The sequence below is a fragment of the Balaenoptera borealis genome (assembly GCF_965194805.1).
Source record: "Balaenoptera borealis genome assembly, chromosome: 1".
Classification (NCBI taxonomy): domain Eukaryota; kingdom Metazoa; phylum Chordata; class Mammalia; order Artiodactyla; family Balaenopteridae; genus Balaenoptera; species Balaenoptera borealis.
In genome coordinates, this window is record NC_138860.1 from 51,143,168 (window position 1) to 51,161,408 (window position 18,241).

General features: G+C 39.6%; 1 protein-coding gene across 10 annotated transcripts in view; it reads right to left on the bottom strand.

Annotated features, from left to right (window-relative positions):
- Nucleotides 1-4,043: 4,043 nt before the first annotated feature.
- The window catches only part of TDRD5 (tudor domain containing 5), a 108,053-nt gene continuing 93,855 nt past the window's right edge, over nucleotides 4,044-18,241 (bottom strand). For 7 of the 10 annotated variants that reach the window (XM_082380846.1, XM_082380845.1, XM_082380844.1 and 4 more), the window contains 3 exons: nucleotides 15,121-15,331; nucleotides 13,688-13,729; nucleotides 4,044-10,396 (listed from right to left, as the gene is read on the bottom strand). In XM_082380846.1, the coding sequence (XP_082236972.1) occupies nucleotides 10,149-10,396; nucleotides 13,688-13,729; nucleotides 15,121-15,331 (501 nt within the window). In that variant the 3' untranslated portion in view covers nucleotides 4,044-10,148. Of the gene's footprint in view, nucleotides 10,397-12,362; nucleotides 14,565-15,120; nucleotides 15,332-18,241 lie in introns of those variants that run through there. The other 3 variants (XM_082380842.1, XM_082380847.1, XM_082380850.1) reach the window with 2 other exon arrangements.

The window sequence follows — 18,241 nt, forward strand, 5'->3', positions numbered from 1 at the left end:
CTTGTTTTTGTATCCATTCAGCCAGTCTATGTCTTTTGGTTGGAGCATTTAATCCATTTACATTTAAGGTAGTTATTGATATGTGTGTTCCTATTACCATTTTCTTAATTGTTTTGGGTTTTTTATTGTAGGTCTTTTCCTTCTCTTGTGTTTCCTGCCTAGAGAAGTTCCTTTAGGATTTGTTGTAAAGCTGGTTTGGTGGTGCTGAATTCTCTTAACTTTTGCTTGTCTGTAAAGGTTTTAATTTCTCTGTTGAATCTGAATGAGATCCTTGCTGGGTAGAGTAATCTTGGTTGCAGGTTTTTCCCTTTCATCACTTTAAATATGTCCTGCCACTCCCTTCTGGCTTGCAGAGTTTCTGCTGAAAGATCAGCTGTTAACCTTATGGTGATTCCCTTGTATGTTATTTGCTGCTTTTCCCTTGCTGCTTTTAATATTTTTTCTTTGTATTTAATTTTTGATAGTTTGATTAATATGTATCTTGGCGTGTTTCTCCTTGGATTTATCCTATATGGGACTCTCTGTGCTTCCTGGACTCGATTGACTACTTCCTTTCCCATATTAAGGAAGTTTTCCTTTCCCATATTAAGAGATTTTCCCATATAATCTCTTGAAATATTTTCTCAGTCCCTTTCTTTTTCTCTTCTTCTTCTGGGACCCCTATAATTCGAATGTTGGTAAGTTTTATGTTGTCCCAGAGGTCTCTGAGACTGTCCTCAATTCTTTTCATTCTTTTTTTTTATCCTGCTCTGTGGTAGTTATTTCCACTATTTTATCTTCCAGGTCACTTATACATTCTTCTGCCTCAGTTATTCTGCTATTGATTCCTTCTAGAGAATTTTTATTTTCATTTATTGTGTTGTTCATCATTGATTGTTTGCTCTTTAGTTCTTCAAGGTCCTTCTTAAATGTTTCTTGTATTTTCTCCATTGTATTTCCAAGATTTTGGATCATTTTTACTATCATTACTCTGAATTCTTTTTCAGGTAGACTGCCTATTTCCTCTTCATTTGTTTGGTCTGGTGGGTTTTTACCTTGCTCCTTCATCTGCTGCATATTTCTCTGTCTTCTCATTTTGCTTAACATACTGTGTTTGGGGTCCCCTTTTCGGAGGCTGCAGGTTCGTGGTTCCCGTTGTTGGTGGTGTCTGCCCCCAGCGGGTAACGTTGGTTCAGTGGGTTGTGTAGGCTTCCTGGTGGAGGGGACTGGTGCCTGTGTTCTGGTGCATGAGGCTGGATCTTGTCTTTCTGGTGGTCAGGACCGCATCTGGTGGTGTGTTTTGGGGTGTCTGTGACCTTATTATGATTTTAGGCAGCCTCTCTGCTAATGGGTGGGGTTGTGTTCCTGTCTTGCTATTTGTTTGTCATGGGGTGTCCAGCACTGTAGCTTGCTGGTCATTGAGTGGAGTTCAGTCTTGGCGTTGAGACGGAGATCTCTGAGAGAGCTTTCGCCAATTGATATTATGTGAGGCCAGGAGGTCTCTGGTCGTCTAATGTCCTGAACTCGGCTCTCCCACCTCAGAGGCTCAGGCCTGACACCCGGCCGGAACACCAAGACCCTGTCAGCCACATGGCTGGAGTGCCTTCAGAGTTGGAGAAGCTGGCCTGCAGTGGCCGTCCTTCTGCGCTGCACATTAGAATCACCTGCTTCTTCCTTGTTTTGCTCCAAAGGCAGTGTTCCACAGAGAAAAATAGTAGCCTTGAAAATAGTCACAGCTCTGAGATGGCTTTTTTTTTTTTTTCCTTTGTGCTTAGTCGGGTTTCACTTGCTCACAGGGGGCTATGTGCAGAGGCCTTGCACCTGGCTCTTCCGACCGGAGTTCCTAGTGCGGAATGGCTGCTGCCAGCACCTCAGCTCAGGCGGGTGTGTGCAGAAGTTGGGTGAAGAACACTGCATCCAAGATGGCATCTGGGGGCCGTGTCCCACATTAAATCTTTACAATATTTAGTGGGAAAATGCCACCATGCGAGATCAAAGAACCTGGGATTTAGATATCAGATGACCAAAATAAGATCATTTTGGGGGACATGGGGAGTTGCTAATCCACGGGGTTAAAACCTCAGTAACACAGCTAAGTTCTAGGGATCTGCTGTACAACATGGTGCCTATAGTTAACAATGTGGTATTGTCCACTTGAAAAATCTGTTTAGGGGGTAGACCTCCTGTTAACTGTTGTTACTACAATTAAAATTTAAAATTCAATTGCAGTAGTCAATCAGCACCCTATTTATTTAAAATAAAAATCATTTTCTAACACAATAGTTCTCAACTCCTCATTCCCAGGCCAGTGTTTCCAAGGGATAAAACCCTCCAGTCTGTCACAGTGGCTCACGTATCTGTGCATGGGAGGGAAAGTGGGGGGTGGGGATGGTGGGCTCTGTCAGATGAGGCAAAGGACGAGGAGATGGGCAGGCAGGACCGGGCAGCAGGAGTAGTTTGAAAAAGTTGGACAGCAGCCTCCTCTAACCCCTCCCTGAAGAACCATCACTTTAAACTTTAAAGCTTATGGTGAGAAAGGTCAGGGCACGGTGTGTAGTTTTTCTTGGAGTTGGGATTATCCTCCTGCACAGTAGTTCTCGGCCCTTTCTGCTCATTGGAACACCTGGGACCAATAAAACCAGAACCTTTGGAGGATGATGTGGTCCAAGCTGGGGACGTTTTTGAAAACTCCTCCAGGTGATTAAAACACAGGGCCAGGATGGCAAACTGCTGCCCTTCCTGTGGGCTCTGTAATGTCGGTAACGGTCAGTCACGAGCATTTTATATTTCAGTGTGAATCTTTAATTTAACCTTTGCCATCTAACAAGTTTAAAGCTGGTGGCAGTTTCCCTGCTCGTTTCTTTAGTTGCAAATCACTACACTGAATTCAAAACAGGAAAACCTCACAATATGAATCTTCCAAGTCAATATATTCTTAAAAAGTATTAATGGCATAAAAGTCACCAAAAACTAAAAAGGAGGTTCTGGGTAAGAAGAGTAGATTCTCTGGTGTCTTTCATTTTGCTTTTGCCCCTAGAGGCCATTATTTGGCACCATACATAGCGCTGTCACAAGCCTGCCCCCCCCCCATTACACAACTCAATTTAGCCCCAACTGAGAGGCCACCAGAAAGTCCACAAAAGCAGTTTATGTCCAAATTAATATATTAACCCTAAAGAACACTTTTAAATCAATTTCTTTTGCTTGAATACTGAACTGGAGTCTGTGGTGCTGAAAGAATTTTCTGGAAAATAAGATGGGAAGTCAGAGGTGAGGCTCCAAGAATAAAGAACGATAAACTAAAAGGAGCCAATTTGGTAAATCAAATTTTTCTGAGAGACGGCTAAGAGGCTGGTTGCTGAGAAGCTGCAAATGTTGAACTTAAAAAAAAATTTTTTTATTTTGGCACTTTCTTTCGCAAGCCAAACCAGGAAAATAACCAAATACGGTTTGTGTGGAAGAGTGACCTGGACAAAATATCTCTGGTCCTTCTACTACTCAGTTGTCTCATCTGAAGGATGTGCTCCTTATTCAATTCGAAAAGCAAAGTTTAAATGGGCTGTTTGCTCGTATTTGATTAGACTCTTCCCAGTAAAGCCTTCTGTTTAATAGACATTCAGAACATAACCTTGTAGAAAAGAGATCAAGATTTCAGTTGATCTTAATTATATCTTATTCTCTGTCCTGTTTACTTATTCACTCAATAAAATGTACTGAACATCTACCACCTGCCAGAAAAGACATGAAGGTGGCTTGGCCTAAGGTGGTGGCAGTAGCTTCACAGAGAAATAGGACTGGTGAGATATTTAGGGGTAGAATTTGACAGCCCTTTATGACGGGCTGGATGTGGGACGAAGGGCAGGGAGCAGTCAAGAATGATTCTACTCCTAGGTTTATATCTGAGGCAACTAGGGGATGGTGGCAGGGACACCAGGGGTGGAAGTGGGGGGGCAGGGAGGAGGGTAATTTTCCTGTTCACGAATGTGTAGGGTGGGTTTGAGTCACAGACTCCTAAAAAATAGGGAACAATTTTGTACGAACAGGCACTTTCTGGGGAGACAGTCCTCAGTGTTTGACATTTATTTAAAATAAAGTTAATGACCCCATAAATGGTTAGGGATCACAGATGCATAGCATATAGAACTTGGAAATTCTTAAACATTACATTCACGTCAAACAGATGATTCTGCCAAGTTGTTCAAGCAAATGGTCTTTTTTTTTTTTTTAATGTAAATCTTCTCATGTGCCACAATCACATTCTTGGTAATGACAGGGAATATTTTTTAAAAAGTTTAAAAAATTTTTTGGCTATGTTGGGTCTTCACTGCTGCGCACAGGCTTTCTCTAGTTGCAGCAAGTGGGGTCTACTCTTCGTTGTGGTGCAGGGATTCTCATTGCGATAGCTTCTCTTGTTGCGGAGCACGGGCTGTAGAGTGCAGGCTCAGTAGCTGTGGCGCACGGGCTTAGCTGCTCCATGGCATGTGGGATCTTCCCGAGCCAGGGATCGAACCCGTGTCCCCTGCATTGGCAGGCGGATTCTTAACCACTGTACCACCAGGGAAGTCCAAGCAAATGGTCTTTAATAAGACTATGTCTCAAGAGTATTCTATGCTTATGATCTGGTACAAGAACAAGGTAGCATCAGTGAGCGTTAATTTCATTCAACTTAGCCAAGAGACTTGATAAAAATTCTGCAGAACTCTAGAATTTATATCAAAAACTAATTTCCACAATAAGTTGAATGACTTTGTAAATCTGAAAAGATTCTAAGCAAAGCCAGTACAGAATGCGGGTTTATTGATAATTACATGATGTTTGCTAGAACTGATTTGGCTTTTATTGTAAAACTCACCATTTTTCCCTTAACACACGTTTTGAGGCAACTTTGCTGAGCCTCATCAATCTGGGTAAAGTCAACTGTTGGGTCAATTCCATGTAGAAACCAAATAAAGACCAAAAAGTTTTGGTGGAGTTATATTTCTGAATCCAAACAGTTTAGCAAAGATAAATCTGCATCAACTGCAGAAAAAGTTGTTGAAAAACACAGTCTACCTGATCATAAACAGTTGTTCCACTGCCTAAAATGTGAGATGTAAGAAGGATGTTATCACTTATTTATAGCCAAATGTTCTACCCCTCTCCTCTCAGTTCAATTAAGGTGGTGGCAGCAGCTCTACAGAGAAATAGGTGGACTAATGAGACATTTAGGAGGTAGAATTTGACAGGCCTCTGCCCCACTCCAGATGAGTAAAGGAATGTTATTACTTTTAAAATTCAGAAAAGAAAGGATAAACTTGTGGCTCTGGCCCATATCATGTATATCTACTTAAGTTTCATCCTTCTAAGCAAAAGGAAAGACCAGTATCTGTTAAGGAGGAAGGTATTGTGAGGAGGAAATATGGAACATCCTGTGGGGATATATTTTGCCTAATAGTATTCTAAATGGTTCATACATAGTCTTATTTAATTGACAGGTATTGTCATATACATGGTATAAGAAGAGATTTTTCATCAGAATATATGAGTAACAACACTGTAGTAACAGGAGGCTTTTGTCAAGGAGTCATTTGTTGTAGTAAGAAATGAACTGAGCTCAGTCTTTGGTTTCCACCTGTGGTCCTGTGGAATGAATGACAGATTAAGGAAGAGTTTGTACCAAACATCACTTACATGGTGTTGAGAACCACCTGGAAATACTCTGCTCAAGGCAGAAGAGCTACTGCAGCAGACTCTGAATGTGGAACCAGGAAATCAAGGAAGTGACTGAAAGAGCACTGAATTACAGTCACAGCAAGATGGGACTAGGTTTGGAATTCATGTGTGGAATAGTCTCAAAAGAGAATTTAAGAAACTGGAAGATGGCTTAGAAGGGTTTGATCCGTTGCTATGAAGGAGAGAAAGAAAACAAGTCTTTGAAATGTGGCTGCCGGGTACTTAAGAAAAGGCTCCAGTGTGAATGAATCTCCAATTTCATGGAATAAAAGTATTTACAATACAGCAAAGGTTTACAAAGGCCAAAGTACATGAAGAATAAAGAGGTCATGCCAAAGATGAAGACATATATCTTGGTCAAGAAGAATGTCAAATATTTGTTTTCACAACTACACAAGGAGATTTTGTATTTTACTCAACTAAGCTCTTTGGGTCACGTATTTAAGTGAAATTTTCGTTCCTGCAGAATTATCACAACAAAAACTATAAAAAAAACCACCTAGACATTTTTGACAAAACAAATTCCAACTTCATAAATATTTAAATAAATCAAACAAAATGCTGTTACAAACTCCAAAGATTAGGCTAATCGTAATTCTTTGAGCCCAATAACTTCCCATTAGTTCCATAACATAAATTTAGAAGGCAGAAACAGAGTAATATTTTGGTTTCCTCATCAAATTATTTATCTAAATTGCACCAAGAAGCAATAATCAAGTAAACATTGTTTCCTATATAACCATTTTTCCATAAACTAAAAAACATCAAAAAAATTTAACAGAAATATAAAAGTTTACACCAAACAGAAAGATAAAAGCATTTCCTGAAATCTATGCTTATAACCAAGAAAATTTAGCTATGAATAAATTCTCTACTCAGTTTTGGGGTATGTCAAACACTCAATTTCATGTGAAAAGTGGCACACAATGATAATTCTAAAGTTAGAGAAGTCCTTGCCTGAGAAGTTAAAACAATTTCTGTCTACGTGGTTAAGAATGGCAGAGTTTAAAGTATTCTGGTTCCAAAAGGCTAATGACACCAAGAACTTACTAGGCCAACTGGTGACTGACTAAATGAGACAAATGACACCTGTTAGGAACAGGGCTGCGTTCAAAGCACACGGACAAATCTAGTTGACAGGCGCCTTGGTTGGCATCTTGGAAAACGTCAAGATCTGAATGAGCTATCAGAAATGAAATCTTTTAAATGTCTTAGTGATGGCTCCTGCAAAATTATGAATGTGGCACTGTATACATAAGTAAAATGAATTTAATTCTGAAAAGATACCAAAAGTTTGTTAGAAAGGCCTTGCTACCTAGTATAAATGTTAATAGGAAGCCTCAGAAGGACTGCTCTGTAAGATTTTAGTTTCTCACCCCCGAAGATTCCCGCCCCCCCCCCCACCCCGATTCAGATTCTTCAGCTGTATAACTGGCCCACTGTTATTTAATCTATCCACATTCAAAAATATGAGATCTTTGTAAATCAATCCCTCTCTCCCCACCAACACCAGGGGTTGCTCAGCTATCTATCAGAACCACCATTCTTTTGGACTTATGCCCAAACTGTGTCTTCTGGCATCAAATCATTTACATGACACAAGATGGTGTTGCAGTATTTTCCTGTGGAAAGGGCCCTGAGGAGCTAAGAGTCAGCAGAAATGGGAATTTAAGCTGTGTTACTATAGGCAAGTCAGTCTTTCTAGGTTTCAAACTTCCTCATCTGAGGTCCCTTCTACACCAAAATTCTACAATTCTAAGTCTTTAGGTTAGACATAGTCTGACTGCAGGCAGAAGTCTCTAGTTATCCCCTAGTTATACCTTGAAATGGACAACTGGCATCTCAAATGTGTGAGAGTGAGAGGGAAAAGGCATGGCTCACTCAGCTGGAATGGCCCTCTTTTGATATCCCATGGTGTGTTTTTGGATGGGAGAGGGGTATTGGCACAAGCCACTGGAGTTAAAACCTGAGTGGCTAATAGTAAAGCCACTCTCTCTGCCACCCCTAAGGAGTTTACAACCAGGATTCTCCTGTGTGTTCTCACCCCCATTCCCTCAACACACACCTCAGGCCCCCACTTCTCAGTCAACATTTCTTGGGGACCGTCACTACTTCTAATAGATCCTTAACACCAAAAATATGGGGGGGGGGCCTGTTCTAAGTATAGTAGATATCAACCCATCTTTTGACAATAAAATATAATTAACCCTAAACCACGAGCATCTCCCGATCTTTTGAGCATTTCTTATTGCTATTCCTGCCCATATACAGAAACCTATTTATTCATTTTCAAATGATCTATTAAATTTGTTTGATGCTTTGAGCTATTTCAGTTAACTACCAAACAAAGCGCACCTTTTGGGAGAAGGTAGGGAAACATATTGGCAGATTGGCTGTCCTAGTCAAAGTCAAGTAGTCAAAATGTGCGAGCCTCCAAAGGTTCATTCTTCACTCTGCTAATTCAAATAGGATCTTAACTATTCATTACTAAATAGGCTTCTGTCAAAGTGTGTTGACACTCATTAGTTTGACATGGGTCTGTCTAAATGATTCTCTATCTGGCCATTTGCAAATGGATAGGATTCTGAAAGAGCCTTATTAGCACAGTGATTCCATTATCCCCATCTAACTGGCAAAGTGTGAAATTAGTTGCTGTCAGGTTACCCAGTGTTGGTAGAGTTCTTGCTGGTAGTTTTGTGCCATTATAGAGAGGGTTACAGTTTGACCTACTAAATATGTAAATACTGCTTCTACCAGATTCACCCTACCGGAAACCCAATGATTGTCCATCTGGAGAAGTGATGAATATAACTCAATATTCTGGGTTTCTTCTCTAAAGAATGAATTCTAAGAAGCATCATCCAAAATGAATTTTCTTCTTTAGAAACAAATTGTGGATAATTACCTAAACTTATATGAAAAACAGCTTTTCCAGTTCATATCACAGTTGAGTATCACATACGAAATTTAACTGTCATGTGATATTTAACTGTTCATTGACCCTCCATATAACTCTTCAACTGTCTTCTCCAATAAAGATGTCTGATGGAAAATCACAAAAACCCAAATGGGAAACCTGTTCTTTCTGGGTCAACTATCACTGATGTTTCCAGACTACAGTTTTTTGGTCAATTAGTATACCACCATTCTTACAGATATATTGGAATTAAAGGTAAATCTGGATTTTAAAATTTTACTGCATTTAACATGTTTTCTCTAAGGTTTTTAAACCAAAACACTCAGTAGTTAGAGATAGTTTGGGTTAAATTTTGTTTCATGATCACTTCATTCTAAGAAAGAAGTTTCAACCAGTAATACTCTACATTTAAATGCACTCTGATATTTACTCTCATCTCACTCCCTTCCTCAGTGGACATTTTGCTTATTAAGTAACTGAGAAGGAAAGAGGAGACATTCCTTATTGTAGAAAGACAGAAAGGAACTAGGGGCCAGCTCTGCCATTTAATGCCAAAAGAGGAGGCCTTAAAAGAGGGGCTAAAGGGTGAGAACCTAGTCATAGGCAGCGTGCCAGTAATTCACACCTCTTTCTCTGATTTTACCACTAAGAAATGCTTCTGTATTGGATTTTTTACATTTGGGTATAAGTCTGGTATTTTATCACAAAGAAATTTGTATCACTCACATTCTTTAATTTCACCTTTCAGTCTTTTCTCCTGATGGTTTATACTATGAGCTAAACAGAATGTCACATAATAAATTGGACTTCAGAGAACATCATGTTATATAAATGCTTAAACAATACCACTGTTTAACTACTGTTACATTAAGGCTCCAGGGAACTATGATGACTTACAGAGATGGCTCAGCTAAGTTTCAACAATCGGTCTCTATAATTTTGTTGTTAGTCTTCAAGAAATTGCCTATGCTGAAAGACAGCTTAATTTTTTTTAAATGTAAAAGGGTTCACATGACCAAAGCTTCATGGTGTGGATTTTCTTACTGATCCTAGTATTTCAAAGAAATAATGATGGTAAAGATTGGAGCCCTAGATTCTCTCTATGATATAGAAGTTTTCAAATGAGAAAAAGCAGCCTTAAAATTCAGACATCCTTTTTCTGGAGATAGGGATGTGAGAATTTTTGTCTTATTGCATATGGATCACAAAACATTAGTTTTTCAGTTTACATTTATCAGTCACGATATATACAAGAAAAACATTTATAGAAACACAAAAAATCCTTTAAACTACTACACTGAGCAAAGGTGAACAAAACCATACAGAAAAAGAAACATCCATAAAAATGAAAATTAACATTAAACATCAATACTTACACAACAAAGCGGACTGTTAGCATAACAAAGCTAACGAAGAGTCACACAGAAAGACACAAGCATCAACCATCAAAATACTACTTTGTCTCAATACCTCCTTCTTCTTTTGGCCTGGGAGGTCACCATGCCCTAAGCATCTAGTTTATTTTATCCTCCCTGCTCTCTCATGCTTCCATCCTTTTCACACTGGGGTACCAGTGCAGGAGGCTCCTGGATGTGGCTAGCCGCGCAGCAGCTCCTAAGGCAGCAGTGGCTGTGCTTCGAGGAATGTAGAGCTTCTGAGAAATCTGGTGCTCAGGAGACAAAATCAAAGACAGCTGGTCCATGGCTCCCTGACTCTTATCTTTGAACACTGTAATAGCATGGCTACTAGAAAAATCTTCATTCTCTAGGCTCTCTGGAGAGCTTTCCACTGAAAAAGAAAGAAAACACAGGTCTTTTCAAGAGGTTTTCACACCCTCCCATTCTAGACCTTTACTAACGTGTGTTACAACCATCTTCTGGTTAGGTGGTGCCAATTACCAATGGCAAAACAGAGAGAAAGAGACTCAGAAACCAGTCAAAAAATGGAAAGGAGATGAGGATGGGGGATCATGCACTGAGATAAAATAAATCTTGTCAGGATGAGGGCAAAGAAGAGAGGAAAAAATATGTACTTGTGAATAAGGAAGGGAAGATCTCTTTCTAGGACATCAAAAAAATAAACTGGCTATAATTCCAGGGAAGAATCCTTAAGCTCCCTTACTTCCTCCTCTCAGCAGTGAGCAAAATGGTGTCCCACGGGCCTTCTCTATTGTGAAAGTGGTTCCAATTCCAAGTCTGCCAGCATAAAAACAAAACTGACCAAGACTGTGTTTGCTAAGAAATTCCAAAAGCCAATTATCAGCCACAAAAAGAATTCCTTGGGAATTAGTTTAACTAAGAAGAAATAATCTTTGCAATGGAATAAACTGCTGGGAACTCCATGCTGAGAGTTCTTAATAGCCACGGAAGTGGATACTAGCATCCTCACATGTGTACTCTAGACCAAGGCTACTGAAGGAGCTGGTCTATGAATTGTTTGAACCTGCCTACAATGAGAGAAGGAGCTTTTGCCAACATCTAAACCAACACACTGCTTCCTTCAAGAAAGTCCTCCTTTAGGAAAAAAAAAAAATCTAGGGGAGCTAAACAATGTGCTATTGTGTTGTCCATCATCACAAATGCTTCATAGACTAGTACCGGTATGCTGACTACATTCTGAAAAGCACCGCTCTAGACCTTAAAATTACAGATTTCAAAAATTCAGAAAAAAAATCAGGCATAATCCAATATCTTATTCATCTTTGCATCTAGCAGCAGTAGCATGTGGTACATGTGCCATACATTTATGATAAATTAAATTAAGGAGAATTTTACAGGGTATTCTAAAAAGTAAAACTCTGACCGCAAGACTATAATTAATGCCCACTAGAGTGGAAAAGAGACAGTGAGTTCTAGTGAAATAATGGGGCTTTACAGGAAGTCACTGGTGATCTCAGATTTTAAAAGGTATAAAAACATGAAAGCAGGGACACATGATGAAAGAATTTAAAAGAGTAGCAAAACGTCTGCTTCCAGACATGATGCTAATTAAACAGGGATTGAAAAATAATCTCTCCTGCTTTAAACAACTGAAAAACTGGACAAAGTATATAAAACAACAGCTTTCAGACACTGAACAACAAGCTCAGAGGACAGTGCTCCCTGAGAGATAGGAAACAAAGTGAGCCCTACAAGTGCCTGAGCTCACTGTCAAAATAAAGCCCAGGCTGCAGTACAGGGAGGGAGAGTCCACAGTGACCCTGGAGGTCTCACTGTGCTGAGAAGACAGAGTTTGGAATTCATGGAGGCCAGGTGTCTGGAATTCGTGGGGGAAAAGTACAAGTGAAGAGGCAGCTGCAGAGAGAAAAGAAGCTGGAGACCTGCAGAGGTCGCTTTGAGCCTTAGGCTGGGTAGCGATCTGGCTCACGTATGTGAGGGGACCACCAAGGCCAGGGAGAAAACCTACCTGAAAGGAGTAGGCAGAACAATCACTAGGCATTTTATACTGGGGCAAAATAGTTTGCGTTCCCACCAGCTACGGTGTAAAGACATCCTAACACACAGGACACCAAGTCCCGTCGATACCCTCAGAAAGGTACTGCCTAGCAGGGCCAACAGACTTAAGGCTTTTCTAAATCAGCCTAATGAAACCTAAAATAAACACAGAAATAATCAAACCAATTTCAGGTAATTTAATTACATTCCTACCCCCCCCAATAAATTATACATAGACAGCCGGGAGGGAGGGAAAGAAGGAAGAAGGAAGGGAGGGTGGGAGGGAAGAAGGAAGAAAAAGAGATTCAGCCAACAATATATAATTCAGCATCTGCCATCCAATAAAAAATTACCAGATATACAAAGAAGCAGAAAAATATGACTTGTAATTAGGAGAAAAACCAATCAGTAGAAGACAATTCAGAAATGACAGATGACAGAATGCAGAAATGACACATATGCTAGAATCACAAGACAAGGGTATTAAAATAGCTGTCATAAGAACACTCCAAGGGGCTTCCCTGGTGGCGCAGTGGTTGAGAATCTGCCTGCCAATGCAGGGGACACGGGTTCGAGCCCTGGTCTGGGAAGATCCCACATGCCGAGGAGCGACTAGGCCCGTGAGCCACAATTACTGAGTCTGCGCGTCTGGAGCTTGTGCTCCGCAACAAGAGAGGCCGCGACAGTGAGAGGCCCGCGCACCGCGGTGAAGAGTGGCCCCCGCTTGCCGCAACTAGAGAAAGCCCTCGCACAGAAACGAAGACCGAACACAGCCAAAAATAAATAAAATAATAATAAATTAAAAAAAAAAAGAACACTCCAAGTATTCAAGAAGTCAATGATGAGTATGCTGAAGGGAAAGATGGAAGATATAAAAAAGACCCAAACCAAACCCTAGAGATTATAAATTGAACTTCTGAGATGAAAAATATACTGGATGGGAAAAGAACATATTAAACACTGAACAAGAAAAGGTTATATTATGCTCATAGATCAGAAGACTCAATATTGTTAACATGTCACTTCTCCCCAACTTGATCTAGAGATTAAAAAAAAATCCCAATAAAACTTTCAGCAGGCTTTCGGTAGAAATTAAATTAATCCTAAAATTCATATGGAATATGACCTAGAATAGCCAAAACAATTTGCAAAAGAAGAACAAATTTATATGATTTCAAGACTTACTATAAAGCCACAAAAATCAAGACAGTGGTATAAAGGCAGACATAATAGTAATAGAACAGAATGAAAGTCCAGAAATAGACCCTCACATATACAACTTAATTGGCTTTTGACAAAGACATCAAGGCAGTTTAATGGAGAAAGGACAGTCTTTTCAATAAATCATGCTGAAACAGCTGAATATTTATATGTAATCAAAATAAACACTGATCCTTACATCACACCATACACAAAAATTAACAAACTAGATCACAGACCTAATGCAGGACCTAAAACTATAGAACTTTTATAAGAAAATGTAAGAGAAAGTCTTAGTTACTTGAGTTAGGAGAGATTTCTAAATAGGACACAAAAAGTTCAAACTATAAAGGAAAAAAAGAATCAACAAATCTGATTTCATCAAAAGGAAAACTTTTGCTCCTCCAAGGATGCCGTTAAGGAAATGAAAAGGCAAGCCACATACCTGAAATATTTGCAACAGATGTATCTGACAAAGGTTTTGTATCTAGAATAAAGAATTTTTACAAATCAATAAAAAGAAGATAATCCAATAAAAATGCGCAATTCACTAAAGAAGATATACAGATGGTACATAAACACATGAAAACATAGTCAACATCACTGGCAAACAGGGAAATGTAAATTAAAACCACAAGAAGATACCACCACACACCCACTAGAATGGTAAAATTTTAAAAGACTGGCGATATAATATGTTGCCAAGAAGATGAAGCAATCAGAACTTATGTATATCGCTGGTGTGAATTACCAAATGGTTCAGCCACTTTGGAAAACATTTTGGCAGTTCTTAAAAAGTTAAACAGGGGCTTCCCTGGTGGTGCAGTGGTTAAGAATCCGCCTGCCAATGCAGGGGACACAGGTTCCATCCCTGGTCCAGGAAGATCCCATGTGCCGCGGAGTAACTAAGCCCGTGCGCCACAACTACTGAGCCAGAGCTCAAGAGCCACAACTACTGAGCCCGTGTGCCACAACTACTAAAGCCCACACGTTTATAGACCATGCTCCGCAACAAGAGAAGCCACCGCAATGAGAAGCCCATGCACTGCAACAAAGAGTAGCCCCCACTCGCTGCAACTAGAGAAAGCCCACGCGCAGCAACAAAGACCCAACGCAGCCAAAAATAAATAAATAAATAGATTTATTAAAAAAAAAAAAAAAAAGTTAAACATGCAGTTAGCATATGACCCAGCAATTCCACTCCAAGGTACTTGCTGAATAGAAATAAAAAACATATGTCTACACAAAGAGCTGTATGTGAACACTCATAGCAGCTTTATTCATAATGGCCCAAATCTGGAAACAATCCAGATGTCGGTCATCTGGTGAACAGAAAAACAAATTGTGGCATTTCCATACAACTGGGTACTACTCAACAATGAATAGGAACAAACTTTAGACACCAGCAACAACATAAATGAATCTCTAAAAATCACGCTAAATGAAAGAAATCAGACATAAAAACTACATACTGTATGACTCCCTTTATATGAAATTCTAGAAAAGGAAAAGTACATGCCAGAAGCCAGAAAGTAGGGGGAGGGAATGACTGCAAAGGGATATGAGGAAGCCTTTTAGACTGATGGAAATATTCTATTATCATGACTGTGGTGCTTATTACAAGACTGTACACATTGGTCAGAACTCACAGCATTGTACACTTAAAAACTGGCAAATTTTACCGTGCATAAACCTGACCCCGCCACCCCCCAAATTGCAGAAAAAAAAAAAGAAGAGTGGCAAAGTGAAAGGGAACAATTGGAGGAGTTCAGACAAATGCTAACATCAGCAATTTTTCAAGTCATGTTCTGAAAAGATAAATGAAGGTTTTTAACAACATGGCAAACCATTGCATTTGTCAACTGTATGTCAACCTACCTGAACCAGAGTGTTTTTGTGGGGAAGCGACCACTGCAGGAGTTGAGTTGAGTGCTGCTGTGGACAGCTGAATTTGCTCTGGCCGAGTCTCAATGCTGCTAGGCTCAAACTGGCCACCTTCTGCTGACTGCTGCGACTGGATAAGAGAGATGTAGAGCTCCTCCAATTCGGGCAACGCGGGAGAATCTGAGGAACTCTTTAAGTCTGGTTGCTACAGAATGGGGAAAATGGGGCAAAAGCATGAAAAGTAACTGTTAGTTCAACAGTAAGAACTAAGTCTATTTTGTTTCCTTACTTATATACAAAAGAATATTTTCATATCATAATTAATAAATAAAACTCCCCACTTTAAAAAATCTAGATACTCTCTGGAAAACAAGTCCTTCTCCAACTTAGTGACCATTAATTCAAGAAGCATTTATTGAATGCATATTATGAGCAAACATGGTACTGAGGGCTGCCAAGGAAGAACGGCAGGAAATGAGAGAAATAACATTCACTGAGCACTCATTGTCAGGCACAATGCTAGGTTCTTGGCATGTGTTTCTTCAATGAAACATCAGAACGTTTTTCTAGGTTAGGTGTTGTTACATCTTCTTTATTACCGCTTCCTTTACTTAGCATAATGCTTTTTTACAAGAGGCTTACCAAGTTACCCAATGTCAACCAGTAAGCGACAAGGCAGAGAGATGAACTCAGGCTAGCCTATGTTCTCTCTGCTCCATCACACTGCCCCCCAGTAAATACGGTCCCTGTCCCTAAGGAGCTCACAGTCCTCGGCTAAGGAAACAGTACACGTGCTGCAGGTGGCCATGAAGAAGGCATTAACTGCATTCCGCAGCATCAACAACATGCTAGGAGAACACAAAGGACTTAAAGGAAGGCTCCTCAGAAGAAGTGACAAAACGGAGTACTAAGAATCAGGGTTTGAGAGGAAAAGATGAACTTCCCAAACAAAGCCTCGATTTGGGCTAAAGTGAATGAAGTGCCAAATTTTAATCAATAGATCCTATATCCTACCACAGAGTCGCTGCTGAAATAGCTACAGTTTACGGTGACTCAGAGAATTTGTCTTCTGTGATGCTAACTGGCACTGAAGATTAAGTGGGCCCCATCAAGACCAGGCCGTGACGAACCAACCTAAGTGGCTGACAGCCTGGGATCTGCCCAGCGTAAACGGAAACAAAATTTATACAAACAGAAAATGTAGCTTTGTGTGTTCTTTAGGCTGTGGAGTAGACATTTAATATCAGCTGGCATTCCTTTTGCATTCCTTTCTTCTTCCATTACGAAACACCTTGTACATTTTCAAACATGGCTGGCATGGATGTGACTGATATATAATTATGTCATATACAAATGGCCGTGCCCCTTTATTTGGCATCAAAAATGAAAACTCTAAAAGTCCACATAGCTACCCTGCCATACAATATTCTACTTCAGGAGAGCAAAGAGCTGGATTCAAATTTTTGCTTAATTTATGCAGCTTCATGTATGTGCTTTAGCTACCCTTTAAGTTTATTCTCACTGAAAATGAGGTTCTTTCAATAAAGCTTCAGTAATAATTAAGTAAATATTAATATGGCAAACTTTTAGAGCTGGAAAGATCATTAGTCCAAATCAGTCCTTGCAGATGGATAAACTAAGGCCCCAAAAGCCAACTTGTTCAAACTTGTGGTAAAGACTAAGCCATAGATTACAGAACTCTCAGACAGGTGTTTTTTCCACTAAGCCCTGCTGCCTATTTTCAGTAGTTTAACAACGATCAAAATCAGAAACAGTTTTTTTTAAAAGCTGTATCTTTTTTTCTTTCCTGATAAATATGATTTTGAAGAAAGACAAATTGTTAAAACATATTTAAATGCATTCTGACAGCTTTCACACTGGAAAAAAAGAATATAGGTAAATGCCTTCTAAATTTGTATGCCAGTACTGAAAGCAAGTACCTGTGGTCAACTTAAGCACTTAATTGAAAAGTAAGAGTCTCTTCCTCTAAACAGTGGTTTAGAGTGCTGCTGCTCAAAATGTGATTCACCATCAAGCAGCTTCAGCATCACCTGGAAGCTTGTAAGACATGGAGAACCTCAGGCCCCATACCAGATCTGCTCAATCAGAATCTGCACTTTCACAAGATTCTCAGGTGATCTGTATGAACATTATAGTTTGAGAAGCATTGCTCTACCAGATTTATCCCTCTATAGTTATCAACTACTGACTCCCTCATAGTTGTCTGAAAATATACCTTTATGGAACTAGAGGTTAGTGGCAGATTTTCAAGAAACATGTTCATGATTTCTGAAACATTAACTTACGCAATCAAAAGCATAGCCCAAAACCACAATAACATACAACTTCACGCCCACTAGGATGGCTATAATTTTTTAAACTAGATAATAACAAGTGTTGGCCTCTTTGACATAAATCGCAGCAAGATCTTTTTTGATCCACCCCCTAGAGTAATGGAAATAAAAACAAAAATAAACAAATGGGACCTAATGAAACTTCAAAGCTTTTGCACAGCAAAGGAAACCATAAACAAGATGAAAAGACAACCCTCAGAATGGGAGAAAATATTTGCAAATGAATCAACGGACAAAGGATTAATCTCCAAAATATATAAACAGCTCATGCAGCTCAATATTAAAGAAACAAACAACCCAATCCAAAAATGGGCAGAAGACCTAAATAGACATTTCTCCAAAGAAGACATACAGACGGCCACGAAGCACATGAAAACATGCTCAACATCACGAATTATTAGAGAAATGCAAATCAAAACTACAATGAGATATCACCTCACACCAGTTAGAATGGGCATCATCAGAAAATCTACAAACGACAAATGCTGGAGAGGGTGTGGAGAAAAGGGAACCCTCTTGCACTGTTGGTGGGAATGTAAATTGATACAGCCACTATGGAGAACAATATGGAGGTTCCTTAAAAAACTAAAAATAGAATTACCATATGACCCAGCAATCCCACTACTGGGCATATACCCAGAAAAAACCGTAATTCAAAAAGACACATGCACCCAAATGTTCATTGCAGCACTATTTACAATAGCCAGGTCATGGAAGCAACCTAAATGCCCATCGACAGACGAATGGATAAAGAAGATGTG